Raw genomic sequence first — 19,832 nt, 5'->3', positions numbered from 1 at the left:
TACTTTTTGGAAGAAGTTGAAGATACGTATTGCAGCGTGCACTACGGGCCTAAATACACTCATTCAATCGACCAGATAGCTTTTGTGTTGAGTTAAAGGCTATCAACGCTTAAGGTGGTTGCGTGCGTGCAATTTCATTCTGAAGCAAATAACTCATGAAAAATTACTATAAGCCGCTACTGGATTTTAATTCCGCGAGCATTGTAGGATAAGGAGTGAGCACATTAGAAAATGGTTATACCATAGTGGCAGTGCACTAGATAATGTTACATTTGTCCTTACCTCCAGTCTAAACTCACTTCGATTATCACAAAATTCAGCGATCAGTTGGATAGCATATTTGTCAAAATGATGAATTTTGTAGGATTTGTGCCGCTTAGAATTTTTAGTCATTTAATCAGCTCGACGGCAAGAACAAATTGACCAAAATTAAATACATTAGAATTGGCGGAACAATAATTGTTTTGAATTTTGTGGGTTATAATTACAGAAATCTTAACGATCACGTTATAAAAATAAGTTTCATTGTCTTGGACATTAAATACATACAATGTGAAAATACTATGATTTTGCGTGCCAAACCAGTGACTTCATTTTTGATTCACCGACGTGAGATTATCTCATTTTTCTGTTCCTTCAATTTTTATGCGATTAATTTTATTTTGCGATTTTGCTGAATCGTTTGCAGATAACTTCAGTAATCACCAAACGATGGTCGGTCAATCAAGAATTACAATCGTTCTTGGATGATTAAAATTTCAATAATAGATAATTGTTTGGCAGTAGTTCGAAATATTATAGAACTTAAATTTGTTGAGAATACCAGCCAAGCAAGGTCAGATGTAAGATTTCATCAAAGCTTGAAAAATTAGGTTTGGGTTACTAGAATAATCCGAAGTTCAAAGTGATAAAATTCGCGAGGGAAGGGATGTTCGTAGATGGATCACATTGAAAAATTCGTTAATTATTGACAGTAGATAATCATATATTTGACTAACAGTCAAACCGACAAAAGGTACAAGGCAATCATCTATAACATTAGTATAATAATAATTTTATATTTTTATCAGATAAAATCGCACGGTTCACATTCAGACATAATAAATAATTTTATCATTTGCAAATCACTCATTTAATTACTTATTATACCCAAGATATAACGTTTTTAATATGTAGCAAGTGATATACTATATGTGTGGTACTCCCATTCAAACTTTAGTTGAGAGGTCAATTTTTAAATTCGTCAAACTGCGCGCGCGCATCTGTATGTGTGTGTGTGTGTGTGTGTGCGCCATACATAATATGTACATATATACGTACGTATGCATGCCTGCGTGTTATACAATGGGTATGTATAAAGTCTTCAAGCCCGAGAGCCGACTAAAACTCTCGAAGGCTTAAAGGTGTTTACACAATAGTTTACAGTCATGTCTAATGTAAACAGAATAAATATTCTTAGGTAACGAAGAGAGGAGAAATGGACAAGTTTATATTTCACTTAATAATTCATAACCTATTAATGTTAAGCTTAAATAGCTTCAAGTTATTCGAGCCTGGGGGTTCGATTACCCCGAGATCGCATATGCCCTTCAGTTGCATCGCGTTCCACAAAACACGAGTACACATCGGGTAAACTTTATTTAGTTTTATTGCATTTCAAAGACCACAATACATTTTTATGTTACTGCAATTAAAATAGACTATGAATAATATTTACGTTATAATTAACGCTTGAATAACAAAATGTATATGCATATATATGCGTATGTACACGCGTGTATATATATATAAATATACACACACACACATATATATATATTATATAAATATATATAATATATATATATATATATATATTGAATATTTATATATATTTATATATATCTACATATATACGTATATACACGCGCGTGTGTGTGTATATATACATATACATTCATGTATATATATATAAATCAATTAAATGTAATAAAAAATAACTTGATTATATTGCGTTTTAGTTTTAATTTTTCCCTTTTTATGCATTTTTTTTATGCTTTTGTTTTTTAATAATTTTTTTAAAATAATTTCTTTTAACAAAGATGACGCTTCGTCGATCACTTCAAAGGTTCTTTAAAAATATTACGTCATTGTTTGGTTTTAACTTTAGTCAGAACTCATCGTGTTTTAAAATTGCTTCATCGACATTATATAAGAATAATTATAAAAATACGACGCTGGAATTGAAAAGATGATTCAATTACGAATGGCATTGGTAATATTAATCCTTTGAGATATCGAGTATACAACGCTCTAATAGAAAGTATGTGGTTACTTTAAAAATTAATAAAATTTTTAGCAACATTGCAATATACGACGGATTTGTTTACCTTCATTTTAATAAGTACTTTTTATCTTTATTTATTTCTTAATTTTGTATTATTCATTTACTAGAGAAAATAAGCCAAGTTAATCCGATTCCTTGTTCAAAGATATCTTGGCTAGAAAGGCACTCTAAAATGCACCCACATAACGCGACGTGTACCAGACGCGAATATGTTAGCTGATACTTAAATAAAATTCATATATGGCTTTCCGTAATTCGTTGCTTGAAATTGATTTCGTTCAATCAAAACGCAGCTAAACGATTTGCGATGCAACGTCGTCCGTTGCAATTTAATAATTGTCAACGCTGCAACACCAAATTCAATTTTACAATCTATACGGTCGACGTTCCATTGCGACGAGATACTGATTTCTAAATACTACCATAAAAAAAAGAAGAAAAAAAATGTATGTCTACCTATAGTTTTATATTTATATGTGTAACGATATTTAGTTAGGTTCAAGAGATATTTCAAGAGTTCATATAAAATGTATATATATATGCATACATATACATTATATGAACGCGATATATATCTTGGGACGACAGAAACGAAACCTCCAACTGCACAAAATCGTCGATTTAGTTGTTACAGGTGCCATGGTTTTCCAACGATCCTTCGGACCTTGCCACAAAGTAAGACCCCACAAGCATCTCCAAATGAGACACATAGTAGTGGGGTCGGGGTAGATATATAGTAAGATCAAAAAATAGAAGGGCCACAGTATAGAACTTTTATAAAAGGAAAAGCTTGATTTATCTATAATTTAAAAACGGTGAAAGTCGAAGTAAGGAAAAGTGAAAGATTAGAAAGGTCGGAACATAGAATGCCAAACTGTAGAATCGACAGAATTTTTCTCGATAATATAGAATCGTATACAGATGCTCGATTTTGTTATACCATAGTTGGTCTTTTTGTATTTCGATTTACCACATTTTCTATTATCTGTGCTTGAAAATCCCACATTTTGAAATTCTACTGATGAGATTTTCACGTCTATGAAAATATTCACGATATTCTGATCCTTCTATTAATCAGCAATTCTATCTATTTACCCCTACCCTTAATAGTGGCGCAGTAATACGTGATCGTATAATCCAACAACAGTGCAGTAGTATCATTTATAATAATAGCGATAATAGTAATAACAATATAATATTAAGCACGCCCAATCTTTAGACGTACATTTATGTATGTATATAATATATTATACGTAGATGTATATATTTATAATATTATATTGTGAAAAATCTAAACATAGAAAAGTTATTCATCAAATCGCACACAAAAAACATTTTATTATTTTAAATAATTACTTTTATGTATGTTTTTCTTCCTCGGACCCCGTTAGAGAAAATTGAAAATTGAGAGATTTACAAGTTATATTGATAGAAACGATCATTGAATGCCTTGATTCTAACTGATTTTTATCCATATGTAGAATCTAACTCGGAGGTAAACAATTATATCAATGATGATTAAGGAACAAATACTCAATGCGACTTCGATGTTAGCGCAGAATGAGCTGATACAATCTAATATTAAGGCACGCTTGTGAATAAGAAAAACTTGAGAACGATTTTCAAAGTTTCTTGAAAATTTGAAAATATTGATAACTTCCCGACATCGCAGAAACAGAGAGAAAACTTTAACGTATGGTAATAATTGGAATGATAGGAGCAATGAACAAGAATAAAATAAAACAATTAAATTGTTATCTGACAGAATCAGTAAAAGAGAGCAGGGGGATTGTATTAAATAATGCCCGGTGCAAAACAATACCTCATTCCGGACCACTTTTAACACCAAGTATCTTCGCTGCGTCGTCAGGAGACCCTTGCAAAACCCTGTCAATAATAGTTTTGTCTCTAATGCCCAGAAGGTTTGAGATCAAATCGTTTTCATCCGTGCTCTCCACGTGATTGTTGTACCGTTGAATGCTTGTAAGTTTCCCAGGAAGACTGGCCAATTTTGCGTGGGCACCAAATCGCACCGGAGTTGCGTTCTCCGACACCGCATTAAGAACGGCTGACGTCTCCTGTGTCTTAATCCCACTGTTACTGTTACTATTGCTGTTAATTGCCATCTGAGAGGCATCCTCGTCCCCACTGGCGCCGGTGTAAATCGTGGAACGAACAGAGTCGTGCTTCTTGCGGTGTCGCAGCATGCTGTGCTTCAGGGTAAACTTTCTACGGCAAATGTCGCATGTGAAGGGTCTCTCTCCCGTGTGTGTTCGCATGTGTCGCCTGAGATCTTCGGCTGACCAAAAACGGCGCATGCAGAAAGCGCAGACCACCTGAAAGAGATCAAAGAATTTCGGGTTAATCGGTGATTCGTCTGCCATGCGACTGTGCGGCAATGTCCATAAAAACACTGAAACACCGTGGATTATACCTATGTATATACGTTTCAACCGACTAAAAATATTTACCTTTCTGTTCGCGTAATCTGGAAATTTGCCGCGTTGACCTTCTCCATCCTCGCTCTGCTGTTGTGGTTGTTGTTGCTGCTCTTCGGGATGGTTTTCGGTTTCCGCAGCCATGTCCAACGCGCCTTTTTTCAAAAGAAGCTCGTATTCAGGTTTATGATCGTGTTTGATGTGTTCGAGGCAGTCCTGCCTGTCGGTGAAGCTGCCGTCGCAGAGGTGACACTTGAATGGTAATTCGGACGAGCCTGATGATACGGTGGATCCGGATTCTGGAGAGGACTTCAGGGACTGCGATGTGTCGGTGCTGGATGAAGTATTGGCCTTCTGCACAGTTTCTTCTACGAGGCTAATCGGCGAGTTACGCACTGTCTCTCCTGGACTCGAAGAGTGACTTTCGTATTCGCTTTGATCGTTGTGTTTCGAAGATCCGTTGGGGCTGTTCTGCACATCGCTCATCGAGCTGACCGATCGCGATTTTGGCGCACGCCTGCCGCGGTGCTTGGAGGTGACATGCTTTTTCAGGTTTCCCATAGTCGAGAATGTCGAGCTTGGACATTCGTTACACTTATAAGGTCTCTCCGGAACATTTCTCGTCGCAAAAGCGTTATTGTTTATCAACCTTGCCGTGGTTTGGCGGGAAGATAATTTTCTGGATGCTTTGGCCCGGCTTCTGCCGTTGGATTTCACGTGTTTCCTAAAAAGATGACGGTCGCAGTTCGACTTTGTTGTAAATAGCAGCGTACAGTAGTGGCATTGGTAGGGTTTTTGCCCGGTGTGCGTCAGTATGTGTCTCCTCAGTGAAGACGTCCACGGGAATACTCTGTCACAGTACGGGCATGGAACCCTGTTCGGTGCCATCGAATACGCCGACTTTTTTTTAACGGTCTCCGAGTTGCTGGAATCGGATTTTTCTTCACTTCCAGAATTGGTTCCCTCGCTCGCTGCAGCAACAAGTCCCTCCTCCTCGTCGCTCATATCCTGAGGTTGAAACTGTTGGTACTGTTGCGATGCGTTGTCAAGTAGCTTCGACACGCTAGCAAGATCGACAGTGCCGTCTTCCCCTCCGGTTTTCTCAGGTTCTTCAACCTCGGCCGATTCGTCAATTTTCTCCACGCTTTTCTGATCTTCCAGCTTGTTCTCGTCCATATCGTCCTTTACATCCTTTTCCGAATTATCTTCCGCATTACTTGCATCAGACAATTTAACGTCAAGTTTCAATTCCTCAAGATGTTGTTTTCTTATTTGTACCAAATAGTCCTTCGAAAATTCATTCACATGCTGTTTCATAATTTTATCTTTATTGTAATCATTTTTATCCTCTAGCTTACCTCTCAGCAGACTCAGGGGCTGCCGTTCGCTATTCTGTGCTTGAGATTCTGAAGCTTTTTCTTCTCTGGGTTCCTCATCGATCACCAAATCCGCCTCAGAGTCATTCTCTTCTGGTTTATTCGCCTTCAACTGTTGTGCAAGAATCGCATACTTGACTTGATCAGAAATTGGATGTTTCCCGTGATTTTGCGTCGAACTGGTTTTGTCGATTTTTGGTAGGATGCTCGGAAAGTTCTGGGATACTGGCTGAGAGGCGGGTTGGTTGAATTTCTGCAGTAGTGTCGGTGGGTTTGTGGGCGGTCGACCTCTGGTTGAATGCCCGCCTCGTTGTCGCTGGCTCCAAAACTGCGGATGCTGTTGTTTCACATGTCTTTCCATGTTGCTTCTCAGGGTGAACTTGGCCGTACAATGTTCGCAACTAAATGGTCTCTCAGTTCTGTACCTTCGTTGTTTCTGTTTCGGCATGAGAACGCCGTTCTTTATAACCATCTTAACGGAATTTGATGACGACGAGTTATCAATCTTTTCACGAGCAGCGGGTACTTTGCTCGATAACTTCGGGGACATCAGCTTTGGCGAGTTGGCGGTGGTGTCTTCGCTGGTCGAGTGATACGAAGCCTGGCTGCTTTGCGAATAAGGTGTTCCAAATTCGAGTCTGGAAATCGGAGGTTCTACGAGGCTACCACCGCTGCAACCCAGACCTCTGATCGGTTCCTTCGGAAGTCTACTGTTCATAGCAAACTCCGGATTTGCAAAGAGGTGGGGATTCAACATGAATGGTGTTATAAAACTTGCAGGTGAAAAAGTGCCAAGGTTTGGGAACAGAAGTTGAGCGTTTGCATAAAGTGCCTCCTGCAGGGTTGCGGTTTGGGGGTTGTGACTACTCTTGAGCAGAGCTTGCGTTAAAAGTAGTTGATTCGCCGCGTGGTAAATGTTGTTATCACTCCGGTGGGATTCTTCAATGTTTGGAGCAACGGCAGGTTGTTTGGTTTCCGTTACCTTCGATTTTTTGCTTAAATCCAACGCGTCCATCGATAGATCCAACGGCACGTCATTGCCTGAGCTATAATGACCGGTGGATGTTTGAATACCGATGTGAGGATTTGGAAGTCTTTGGTGTATTGCTGCTAATTGATTGGCATCGGTGACTAGAGGCGATACACTTCCGCTCGACGAGTTATCGTCGTGAGCGCGGTTGTTGTGTGTAAACCGAAGTGGCCTGGTTACCAAGTCTTGAGGTTGGTCTATGTCCATAGAAATATCGGTGTGCCTTGGTACCTGCATCTCAAGCGGTTGAATCTCCGGATTTCCACCTTGGAATATCTCCGATTGATTGGAACTACTCGGCTGGGGATCCTGCCGCGCACTGCCAAGATCCGGTTGTCGAAGTTTCGCCTCATCGATCACCCTGATCTCGGCCTTTACGTCAGGGCCAACGCTCATTGTCTTCTCTTGCATGGCTTCTTCGCGTACCATCGGATATACAAGAATTGTCCGCATGTCGTCCCGCACGATTCGTGCCGGGGGTTCCCCGTTATCGTTCTGCGGATCTTCGCTGGGATGATAGATTAGCGCCTTCTTCACTTCCTCGCGGGTCAGCTTGGCGTGACGATTCCGCAAGTGACGCTCACAGTTTGCTTTTGTTGTGAAGGCGTAATTGCACATCGAGCACTCGTAAGGTCGGTCGCCGTTGTGAGATCGCAAGTGTTTCACCAGGGTGGCCTTGTCGGTGCTTGTGTAGGGGCACATGTTGCAGGGGTACGGCATTCCCGGATTGACTCCCATATGCGCCCGATTATGACCCTTGAGAGCCCGGAGGTTGGGGAAAATAGCATTGCACAGTCTGCACGGAAATTCACCGCGGAGTTTCATCCGACGAAACTGGGCAGAGAACGCATCCTGAAGTTCTTCCTCGTTGTTTTCAGCGGATGTGGTGCAGGATGATCCGGACGAACCCACGCTGGACCCAGCCCTGATCACGTTATCCGGGGTGATTGTGTCAGGTCGTGAAAAGTTTTGCAGAATAGCTGTTTCAGACGTGAGCGAAATGATGCTCTGTATGTCGGCCAGATCCTTTCCCTCCTTCGCTTCGGTGAGTGCCGCTTTATCTTGAAGATTCAATCCGGCGAAAAAGTCGTTTCTCTTTGACTGATCCTCGGGAATGTTTTCCCGCACTGCTATTTGGGTACCACAGTCAGTCTCATGGGAGTCAAGAGAAGCTCTGCAGGGAAAAGCTCTGAAGCATTTGCGGCATTGGAATTTGGTTACTTCCCCAGACGCCGGTAGATGCAATGTAGTCTCGCAAAGGGCACGAGCAATACCCGGAAAGTTTATGGCTGAAAAATCCATGAAGGTCAAATCGGAAAAGCCGGTAACCGAGTCTCCGACATTCACATTTTGGTCATCGTTCGAACGATGGGCCGTCCGACGATGCTGATTCAGCAGTTGAAGATTTTGAAAAATCAGATTGCAGATATCGCATTTCATAGGATAGTCAGGATGAGCCTGGTCAAAGTGAGCCTTGAGTTGGCTGCTCGTCGCGAAATCGTTCCTCCCGCATAAGGGGCAGCTGTGAGTCGGCTGAGTCTCGGTTTGAATCTTGGCCTTGGTTGTGGATTTGTTCCTCAACAGAATTTTGTGCGGTCGTTTACTCGCCGGTAGGTCGTCCTCCATGTGGTCCGGCGATTTTCTCTTAGACAGATTATTGTTATTGTTGAATTCCGCGTCTCTCCGCCGCTTCAATTCGGGCCTGTCGAAGTCGCAGCTACCGTCTGAATCCGTGCAACTGTTCGACGAACTGCTACCGTGGGCAGTCCGTATGTGGCGATGCATGTTGCCGTTGGTGGTAAAGGTAGTTCCGCAGATTCCGCACTTGAACGGCCGCTCACCGGAGTGGACCAGGATATGACGGTCCAGGGAGCTGGCCGAGCTGAGGACCTTGTTGCAGACACAACAGGTGTACTCGTCGTCGACTGAACTACCCTCGCTGTTTCTCCGCGAGTTGTGGCCCCGTATGTGATTCGTCAGATCACGCGTACTTGGTAGCACTAGGGAACATGCAGGGCAAACGAGAGCTGAGCCGGATTGGTCGACCTTGAAAGAGAAGAAGAAGGAACGTGGTCAGCATAGGTACAAATGAATGTCTGCGGGTATACAGCCGCTGTATAATTGTTTTTCAGAACAGGCTGCATTCTCGAGAGGGATAAGCGGCAACAAACCTTATACGAACAAAAGAGAGTTTTGTCAATATTTTCAGCCCGCGGAGGAACAAGCACCAGATAAACACATTACTCGTGATCAATATGGAAAATTAGACGTGCAATAATGAGGTCGATCGTGCACCTTCGTGCTATCAATTTTTCATATTTCCGTAGAAATTTCATATTTTCAATTAAAATTGTACTCCGATCAAATGGTGACATCTACAGATTTTGAATAGAAATAAAAAGAATCGTGGCTCACTGCGCGTAAGCTCACTTCAAAATTTTAAAGAAAAAAGAAACAAACAATGTTGCGCAGGCAGCATCAAAATTTATGAGAAAAGATGGCACCACACGCGACAAGTTTTTGCCTCGCTGTACAATGCGATGCAACGTAAATTTTAGAAATTTTCACGCCAATGATCTTGTCATGTTTATGATTTGCAATTTCATGATCATTATAATAATGGGATAAAAGCCACTGACGGATAAATTTCAGCGCGAAGAAAATGAACTTACCGGCGCTAACGTATCTGTATCAATTTGCGTCTTGATGTTCTGACGTTGCTCCAGTCCGTTGTCTACGGTAACTGTAATCACAAAGCGAAGATACGAAATTTATTTTTGTTTTTTGCGTATCGCGTTTATACGCTTATTATTTTGCCTCGGATGGATGCGTCAGAGACTGGGAGAGATTAAGGTTGGGATAACTCGCCTGCGCGACGGGTTCGGATCAGTTGTTCTTAATCTAGAAAATACTTTATCAGTCTCGGCTGGGTGCATGATATTAAAGAGAAAAGAAAAAACTTGCTTCAAAAATAAAAAAGATTATCGACAATTTCGCGAATGAATTGATATGCAGCTTTGCTCTAAAAGAACGCTGCTGGTAATCAAATGTAATCTGTAAGCGCACAAGCATGCTGAATTCGACCTAATTATTATAATCGTACACAATCTCTGCCCTGCCTTAAACGAAATTGCAATTCTGACAGAAGATCCTTGGTGACCCTAAAAGCCACAGAAGCACCGTAACCTCGGCATTATACGAGTCTAGTTTTTGCGACCGTCAGATTAATTAACAAGTGCATGCTTGGTACTCTAATTCTGCAGATATATGGATAACAGATCACAAATTAGGATGATCAATAGTCCCACTAACAATGTCTCCCAAGTTACTTTCGCATTGAAATAGCACTATAGTTCTGAATTATAACAGTCCAATTGATAAATGTTATCAGCATTTATTATGATTATCAATTAATCATTGCAACGGAGGAGGGGAGTATTAAACGAGGAAGGATGGATATTGCGGTCACATCAGCTACCTTCCTTCACCGCAACTCTTCCTTAGCAAGTACGCTTGTAATCCACAAGAAGGCTTGCTGTCTTTGTCCCAAAGCTTTAGTATGCGGAATTCTTGTTCGCTCGTAAATCGAACTCCCCAGTTCTGGCAATGCGGTCACCGCTTTTCCCGAACTACAAACTTTGACGACAAAGCTTGTAAGTGATATCACCGGTGAAATGATTCGTTATTTTCAATTCACGATTATAATTCCGATAGGAATAATAAACACAAACGTACAATACCCTGAAATTTTGGCGCGAAATGTGGCGAGAAATTGATATGTATATTAATCATTGGAATGAGTCTTACCCAAAAAAGGGACGATTGGCGAAAGAGGAATAACATCTGCGAGACATGCCATGTGTCTAGAGCGAGAGAGCAGCTCTTCTGCAGACCCTTGGAATCTGCCTGTCATAAATCTGTGACACAAAGTTGAGAAAAAAAAAATTAGACTAGGATAGTTATAATATTAGAATTGCCGACGATTGAGTAAAACCAAAGAATACTGTTGCCAGTATCGATTTTCCCCCCGCTAGGTTCGTGCTATTGCCTCTTCGTTTTTTGTTTTGTGCGTAAATTAATGACGTAATAAGATAATGACTGAAACGCGGTATACAATTAAGTGGTAAATAATATTCGAGACGGAACTTGTAACTGTCTAAACCACGTCACCATCTCCCGTCCGCGTGATTATTACGTTTCCTTTTACTGGAAATTTGATTTCGTTGCATTAAACACATTACAAACGCAACTTTTTCTACATACGCGAAGGAAGTGAGGAAGTTCACTGCCTCCTCACGTCAGAGAATACCACGGCAACGACGATGATGGATGGAAAGAATGAATATATCTGACGTGTTCAGGAAGTTGGTACAGCCTAGCCGGAGATGGAGAATCCAGGACAGCAGCGAGTCAAGAATCTCTGACCGCACACAGTGTATATAAGACACGTAAGATGTACGTATGCATGTTACACAATAAAATAGTGTCTGCTGCAAGATCACGCGTAATTTGTAATCCGCATAACGGAACAAACGGTTCGATTCACCTTATACCTTATACGCGTAGGTAGGTAGGTACATACATGTAACTAACAAGAATATAATATAATGTGGAGTAAACGGGTTGAGAAATAATTGCAGGCTGGATCGCCGTTTATAATTTTTTCTGAGCAGCAGCAGCAGGCTGCATGCGAGAAAATTAATCACGTTTATCACACGAATGATGAGAAATCGGTGATCAGCTGTTGGGAGATTTCTCAGAGTCGTTCGTCACCGTTTCCTCGAAGCCGCAGCCGATCATCGGCTGCAACAAACTCTATAGCGCAGACTCGTATCTGTTACAAGGTTTCCCCCACCCCGATCACCACGAGTCAACCTAAATTTTTTCGTAACGTTTGTTATACACAGTGCGACCATTTCACGCCTCTAATTATAAGGTGACACCGCTGGATATTACTGGCCTTGTCATTTAATGTGGAATGATTCTACGGTATTTGATGAAGATAAAAAAAAAAAAAATAAATAAAACAAAACAATAAAAATGATCAATAATATTTCTTCATCAGGTAATTTTAAGGACCGAACGCGACCGCTCGCATGATAAGGATATATAAGGTCTGCAGAAATACGCGTAGGTGTAAGATTCGCGCAGAGATCGACGAAGCGTGTACGGTACGATAGAAGAGGCGACGTTCGAGGAGCCGCAGACAAAACATCTCTCGAGTTGTTATTACTTTTCTCTTCTTCTCTGTAACTCAGATTGCTGGCTATCCCCGTACGCTACGCGATCCCGAGATGTGTAGACATAAGTATACCGCACACATGCATTCATGATACGTGTACAATTGTACACGTATCGACATAATGCAAGTTAAGAAGGACATTCGGCGCTCTCAAATAACAAGTGAATCACGGTCACTCGGAACGCGTCTCGCGTTGTCGAACCGACGATTGTTTGCCTTTTACTAAATTCTTCGCTCTCCTTATACTTTTTCTTACTCTCACAGACATCAAACTAGAATCTATCTGCCTCGATCCGCATCATGTCTAAGCATACGGCCTAAATCAAATATGTAACCGCGGTAATATAAACTCGCGGTAGAATCAGCGTGGTAAGGAACGACGAAGGAACATGTCGATGCTCGAGCATCGGCGATAATTCATAAAAGCTGAGAGAAATCGATAAACACTCCGGCATCTCAACACCTATACGCATCTATCCCCCCCCCCCCCCCCCTCCCCCCCTTTCAGGCGCAGTATACATATAAGGTGTATAACGCTAAGATGAAAATATTCAGCTTTCAGTAGGTGAAGAGCATAAAGCAGCAGCATGTCACGACGACGTCTTTCAGTTTCCAAGAGGCATTAATATGTATAGATACTTTGTGGATCTCTTCCATAGAACTTCTGAACTCTAAAGAATTCGATTGTCTGCGTCTGTTTTTTTCTGGGTAAGAACTCGAGCTTATAGCTGCTCGTTCGACCCGCGGTCGCCAGTCTTACGTAAACCCGAAAAGGTCCATCCATTCACGTAACACATGTGTCCGTAATGGATGGATGGATGGATGGATGGATGGATGGATGGATGCCTGACATGACGGCGAACAGGTTCTGTCGACACAATGACTCGTCCATGCGCCAGCTACGATGACTACGCCTCTTGTACCTGCGGCCTGCACACGTACGCTTATTACACGCCTATAATACTGCACTAGCGGTAGTTTTCATCGGCGCGAAAACTCGATCCCGGTACCTGCACCTCTTGACCCCCAAAGTGCTCCCGCAGGTGCGACGCAGTCGCCTAAGCGTACTAATTCAGGGACGTTCGAAACGCCCGTTTCTATTATAACCTCCCGGAGTACCGGGAACCCCTTGGATTTATACACGCTGGGGCGTCACGCGTGCGCATTGAGCGCGAAAAACTGGTTGTAACCTATTAATTATAAGTACGATGCGTTGGCCCGATCAAGTTTCAGATTTTTAACCGCAAAACGGTATTATCGTAATATGATCGCGTACGGGCGGTCGCAGGACTCTATATTATATATTCACGTACGCAAGGTCGTCGAATGTAAACACTGTAATCTCGAGGGCATATTTTCGCGGTCCATCACACGAGCGCGGTCGCGCGCCAAAGAGAGAGAGAGAGAGATAGAGAGTGAGAAACGGGTTTATTACAAGTCCTGGGACCTTACGATCCCCTAAGGACTATGCGGCAAGTACGCGTAAGGAAGATAATCAAAAGGAGATAATCAAAACAATAAGAACAGAAAAAAAACAGAAGTACCAAAAATAAGGATACATCAATAAAAATAAATAAAAACAGGAGTAAAATAGGTACAATTAATCAGTAAAAATAAAGAGTAGTTAACTATTGTAAAATTTTCAAAATTAAAACAAGATAATAAAAAATAACTAATAGAAAAGTACAAAAATACAAAAGTGAGAGAGAGAGAGAGTTAGAGAGGATGAATTTAAAGTTCGCACTGACTTTCACTTTTTCTATTTACCTATACGTATAATCGCTAGTGCTATAAGTTACACTTTTGAGTTTTTGATACGCGGCGATCGATGATATATACGAAACGACGTAGCGTATAAAACGAGCCTAGTATAATACCGAGGCATTGCTAATTGTTATTTTTCGAATGATTTTTAACCGTCGAAACGTTATATCTGTATATATTCGATTTCGTGCAATCGCGTGTAATTGTTCTGATTAAGCAAGTATACGTTACAGATGAACATGCAGGTCGAGAGATTTGTTTCATTGCCCGTCCAACCCGCAAACAGTGTAAGAGAAAAGAATGCAGAGATCGAGTTCGTCGATCCGGAAGAGAGCTTGGAGGGAAGCGGATAGTTGAGAGCGGGAAATCGAATCGCTTTGAAGCGTTTAAATGTAAATTTCCACGTCGATGGAATTCCGTGAAAGTTATACGACGAGTGTAGATATAACGAGATTTACCCCCACGTTGCGTGTATAAATATATATGGTATACTATCTATAACGTTCGTACTCTACCTACACGTAGCACCTACAACAACACATCGCTATTTACAAAAATAACCGTTCGGATCGAAAAATGGTGTTTTGTTATCGAGACACGCAGTGGCGGCGACGAGGATGCGCGGAGCTCAACTCTGTCGTCTAGATTGGAGAGTAGGTAGATCGATTGGCTTGGTGGAGCGGGAGTCGAATTACGGATGCTGCGCTGTAGCCGGCGCTTGTGATAGAGGGCGTGTCCCTTCTACGCATCCTCCGCGTCATTGGTCGAGGCCCGATCTCTCGACGGTTGCTTTTATCTCCTTTTTCTCTCCCCCTCTACTCCCGGTGCTCACCTCCGTCGACTCGACTCCCACGCGCCACTAGAGCAAAGATGGCGGACAACGTCGAGCTTTGCGTGTTGCGAGAGCTGCTGCCTTGGCAACCCCGGTTCCCGGCTGCCGCCCACCCTGGTTACGTAAGAGGATTTGATACTTAGGCCCTGGAGGACCTGACGGGACTCCGCGAAGCCGCCTCGAGGATAAGCTTTTCACCTTACGACGAATCAGTCCGGCGGTACATCCCAAGTTTTTGCCGTACGCTTTACCTATTGCGAATGACTGATCTCGCGAAACTGCTTGTGAAACTTTGCAACAAAAGGATGGAATTTCAATTCCACGAATATCTCGATATTTGTAGCTGGATTACACCCGCCTTTGACTTGTTATTACAAATTTGCCTACAGCAAATAATCATATTTACAGAAGCTAATAATCATAATTACATATTTCCTTCGATATAAAAATAACGAATATTATAATTGCACTCAAAGCCGTGATAGATACTTATTCGACAGAAGAGGTCAACATCCGAAACATGCTCGTTTGGAATTCGATGCGTGCAGGGAAATAAGGAGTTGCAATCTTAAGCAAATTAATACAAGATTAAGAAATTATTGCGCAAACATGTAGGTACGTAGCTGTCGATCAGCAGAGCAAAGGTCATGTGCTTGTGGGGAATTCCGGTCTTCTGCTGGGCGCGCATTGTTTCGACGCTGCTACAAATATAAACATTCGGCATGCACGTATTACAGAGTAGTGCGAATGATTCGTACACCGGAGGATCGCTTGCAGCTAGCGGAGCTTTGAGGAAAAACCCTTTTACACATCGATGATCCATCGCGCAATGGTTCTAGGTATTTCTCGAGTTTATTCTCTCACCGTTCAACGGTCGTAGTGCACAACGATGACGGATGAACGTAACACGCAATGATAATCGCGGTACGTATAGGTATATTATGCATACATACATACATATATATATATATTATATATATGTGTAGGTAAATATACATGGGTGCGCACGAAAGATGTGGATGCAGGCTTTTTCCGTTTGTATAAAACACTGGCGTAAAACGATGTTTGAAGGATGGTTACCAGGCAACGCCGTCCGGTGTTAGGAGTGATCTATAATGCCTAGGTATACATATACGTAGCCATGTCATGACTGCAGCTATAACATCCACAGCCCCCGAGGGGGGCGGCGGAGGACAGTGGGTGCAGGTGGTGTCGCTGGCGTGTGAGTCGTTCGTAAAGTAACGAGGTAGGGGAGAGAAATAGACGGAGGGTGGTGCAACCTGGTTATGAAGCCAACTTCACACCCGACCCCACAACCCCCGCGGCCCGTTGCCGCGCTCAAGATATCGCAGATTACGTGGCCCAACCGGATACAACCGCATAATGCCGTCCCTCCACTCCGCTAGGTACAAACGCATCCCGCAAAATCAAGAACCAATTTTTTCCGAAGCTCGACAATGATATACCGACGATTTACAACTATTTGGGTGGTGAAGAGTAGGTAACCGGGTAATGTTCGTGCACTGTTACATGCCGTGCTTTGCCTACGCAACGCGTACCCCAGTGTCCTCTATTAATTCGATTCTTGGATTTCTAATTAGACGTACACCCGCGGCTTAAATATTTCCGAATATAATAGGTAATTGCAAATAACCAGCGGGGTGGATTTATCAGAGTACCTTCAGCGTCTCTGGAATGGCGCGGAGATTGTAAGGGTACAATAGTCGGCGAAGTACGTTGCAGTTACGACTCCCGTTGAGTCACCCATACACGAAGTTAGGTATGTAAAATAGAACGGTAACGCAATACCGTTAATGCGTCTATACATATATGTAGGCATGTACATACCTATATCGGGGTTGTTTGCGAGATGGAAAATAATATGTATAGGGGGTTGGTGTTCGAGCCACACCCTAGAGGCTGCGAGAGGAAAGGTAATATCGAGATGCGATTGCGAATTAAAGATAATGCTGGCGATGCGCGATGCGTGGCACTAAGGCTGAACAGCGGCGCGTAACTCTGAGGTAACGAATTCCTAACTGCCGGGAAAAAACGCTGTTGCATGGAACGTACGGACAGGGAAAGTTTACGATACAATCACTGGCTGTCTGCGACGAGAGCAATCGGGATGACGAGTTGGGCGTGCAATGTACCTGTAACGCGTTGAGATTGTTTCGGAATAATCCTGACGTACGCGAAACGAAACTGAGTTTCACAAATAACGTACGAGTTACACGGTTCGTCGTCGAGAGATTTTGTCACGAAGGAAAAGAAAGACCATAAAGCTCGCACAGCAGCAGCAGCAGCAGTAGCAGAGACGAAAATATTTGGAAGTTATTTAGATAAAATTCATGGGACACAAAAGGTCCTTATCTGAGTGGCCGCTGGCTACTGTTTGCTCCTTTTTCAATAACCGTTAGAAGGAGATTAACGATTCCTCGGACACGTCATTCCACGAGACCTTCTCGTGTTTTGGTTTCTTCGACACACACACGCAGCAACGCGATCTGCTCGGCTGGAATCGATGTCTCTCGGAGAATCTCAAACGAAAACAAGTCCTCCTCTTGAGTGAAAAACACACCGACAAGGGATAGTTTCGATTATACAATTTGAAAATAACGGAGCCGCGAGAAGTACAAGTGCATATACAAACAAGACACGATTGAATTGGTACTCGCGATAAGCGCACCGCACTCCGGCACTTATACTCGGGTATATCGGAATTGTAGGTGTGCCTTTGCGCTCGGGGGAAGACCGTAAGGACCACATAAACGAGATTAGCTCTTTGACCGTCAGATAACATTGGGATCGCGTGGATTTTCCGTTGGTTACGGCCTTTGCGCGAACAATAATTATTCTACGGACTCGACGGCGTTGACATCTCGCCTCAATTGTACAATTCAAGAGGGCGACAAGGTTGGAGTGGGATGACGGGAGGGTGCGAGTGGGGGGGATTGGAGAGCAAGGAGTTGTGATTGAGTTATCGATCATGGCCGGCAGGGGAGAAACAGGCAGGTGCGTAACATCGCACGGACATAAACATTAACGATCAATTACACATTAAGGTGAAATCCACGTCGGTATAGATTCTGCCGGTCGCGGGAAGTGGGAAAAAGTTGTATACCTATGATACATAATTAGGTTCGACGAAATATACGTGTGCATATATATATATATATACGTATATACATGTGTATGTATACGTATGTAAACAGTATCTATGTACACTTTGCCGCGCAAGTTGTAAACGCTGACCAATAAGATCATCGGCCTTGATCAGACTTGTATCCCTAATCTTAAATATCGAACGTTATCGTATCTGTGCCAGATATCGTAGCAGATGCGCATACCGTTGTTCAGGGTAATTAGGGGAACCATGACGCGCGTGTATCTACGCATCCAACATTTTCTCAAAGTTTGATGATTCGGGTGAAACCGAAGTTACAGCAGCCGGAGTTAGCGGCCAACCGTGTCTAACTTTTTGTAAATAGAAAAATGCAGTTTGTATAGCTTTGTCCTCATGTAAGATTCTATGAAAGTATCCGGGGTCCGAGGTACGTATCTCTCGAAATTTTGATTTTTGGACCCACTATCTTAATCGAACGAACGTCAGAACGTTTGACAGCTAATTCCGACTGCCTAGCTTCAATGTCGTGTGATTTGCCGAAGCAAAATTCTCGTCTGTCACGACTGTATGCATAGGTATACATAGTATGCGTTACGTGTAAATAGGGTATATAGAGATAGCAAAACATTACGCCGGATAAAACGTACCTTTATTAGAATAATCCATGTTAACGCAGCAGCTTTTCGGAAGGTGAAATCCAATGACCATATAAAATCCTTCGAGAGACAACTCGTTGACACTGTCGATGATTGTTTATTCACACTGCCTAATATAGATGTTTCTGCCGGATTACAAGGTAAGCAATTTCGAACATCTGTGCATAGTTCGTGCCGAACAGAAGACGAATCACTCGAAAATACCTAAATCTTACCGTCACGCTTCATCGTTACACTAGCTGCGGATTACGTTTTTCCGACATGAGCGGAGAAATCTCCGGTATCGAAAAACGAACGATAACAACGAGCGGGAATAATGTCAAACCGTGTTATTCAGTTCACTCCCGGACGTGTATGTTTACAATGATTTAAGATCATACTACTGTCAACATGATATTTACACGCAAGAAAATTTTCAGCTACCAAACAGGGATTTAAGTTAAGAAGAAGTGTAAGATTAGTCGAAGCACACGAAAATCACACACCCAACTAAGAATACATATCAGTTTATTTTGTCCTTAATATTTTACACAAAAACACGCGCACACATATGAGATCACTAAACCATATTTACACAATTTCAAGTTTTACGTGTACGCGTAAGTATACATTTATTATTAAGCATATTTTAAATGTTTTTATTTGTTTAGGAAATTGACCGAAGATCGGTGATGTCAATGAGAGTTTTAAAGCCAGTCCGAATATTGCAAAGAGTTTGTTGCTCTATTTACGTCGCTTGACTATCCAGCGCGCGTGTTACCGGGCTCGCGTCCCGAAGAAGAGTGACTCTTGGCTCGTTGAATTTCTCTCAACCTGTCCGTGAGTGCAGCTCATCCCCCTCCGTCCTTGTCTCGCCCACGGTCGTTCGTCGGCGTATCCCCACCACCTCGATCTCTCGCTTGCGCCCTTCTTCTGCTCTCCGTACGGTCGCCAATGTGCTTTCCTCCCTCTCCGCCGTTTCCCCTACTAGCCGCTCCAGCGATGCCCCCACCCTTAGCGCGGACGAGACGCTGCGGCGAACGAGACGATCCTCCTCGTCGT

At 42.5% G+C, this 19,832-nt stretch overlaps 1 protein-coding gene across 3 annotated transcripts; it reads right to left on the bottom strand.

Annotated features, from left to right (window-relative positions):
• Positions 1–1,985: 1,985 nt before the first annotated feature.
• LOC107226643 (ras-responsive element-binding protein 1) lies at positions 1,986–19,590 on the bottom strand. 3 transcript variants are annotated; one of them, XM_015667530.2, is made up of 5 exons: positions 18,783–19,590; positions 10,978–11,087; positions 9,843–9,913; positions 4,798–9,216; positions 1,986–4,662 (listed from the first exon to the last, which is right to left on the bottom strand). In XM_015667530.2, the coding sequence occupies exons 2-5, from the start codon at positions 11,081–11,083 to the stop codon at positions 4,150–4,152; spliced, it is 5,109 nt and encodes a 1,702-aa protein (XP_015523016.1). In that variant the 5' UTR covers positions 11,084–11,087; positions 18,783–19,590; the 3' UTR covers positions 1,986–4,149. The 3 variants fall into 3 exon arrangements, with proteins under 3 accessions (XP_015523016.1, XP_046591299.1, XP_046591300.1); XM_046735343.1 differs by lacking the exon at positions 18,783–19,590 and adding an exon at positions 11,434–11,441; XM_046735344.1 differs by lacking the exon at positions 10,978–11,087.
• Between the last annotated feature and the right edge of the window lie 242 nt (positions 19,591–19,832).

Source organism: Neodiprion lecontei, chromosome 3 (assembly GCF_021901455.1).
Source record: "Neodiprion lecontei isolate iyNeoLeco1 chromosome 3, iyNeoLeco1.1, whole genome shotgun sequence".
Taxonomy (NCBI): domain Eukaryota; kingdom Metazoa; phylum Arthropoda; class Insecta; order Hymenoptera; family Diprionidae; genus Neodiprion; species Neodiprion lecontei.
Note: the sequence above shows the minus strand (reverse complement) of the source record. Positions and strands in the feature narration are given on the sequence as shown.

What these genes read in the sequence shown, in the direction of transcription:
- LOC107226643 (XM_015667530.2), bottom strand. Translation starts at nt 11,083, where the DNA reads ATGACAGGCAGATTCCAAGGGTCTGCAGAAGAGCTGCTCTCTCGCTCT. An exon ending in GCCAATCGTCCCTTTTTTGG is followed by an intron (nt 9,914 to 10,977) that starts GTAAGACTCATT and finishes TTGTGATTACAG; the next exon opens with TTACCGTAGACAACGGACTG. An exon ending in ATACAGATACGTTAGCGCCG is followed by an intron (nt 9,217 to 9,842) that starts GTAAGTTCATTT and finishes TTCTCTTTCAAG; the next exon opens with GTCGACCAATCCGGCTCAGC.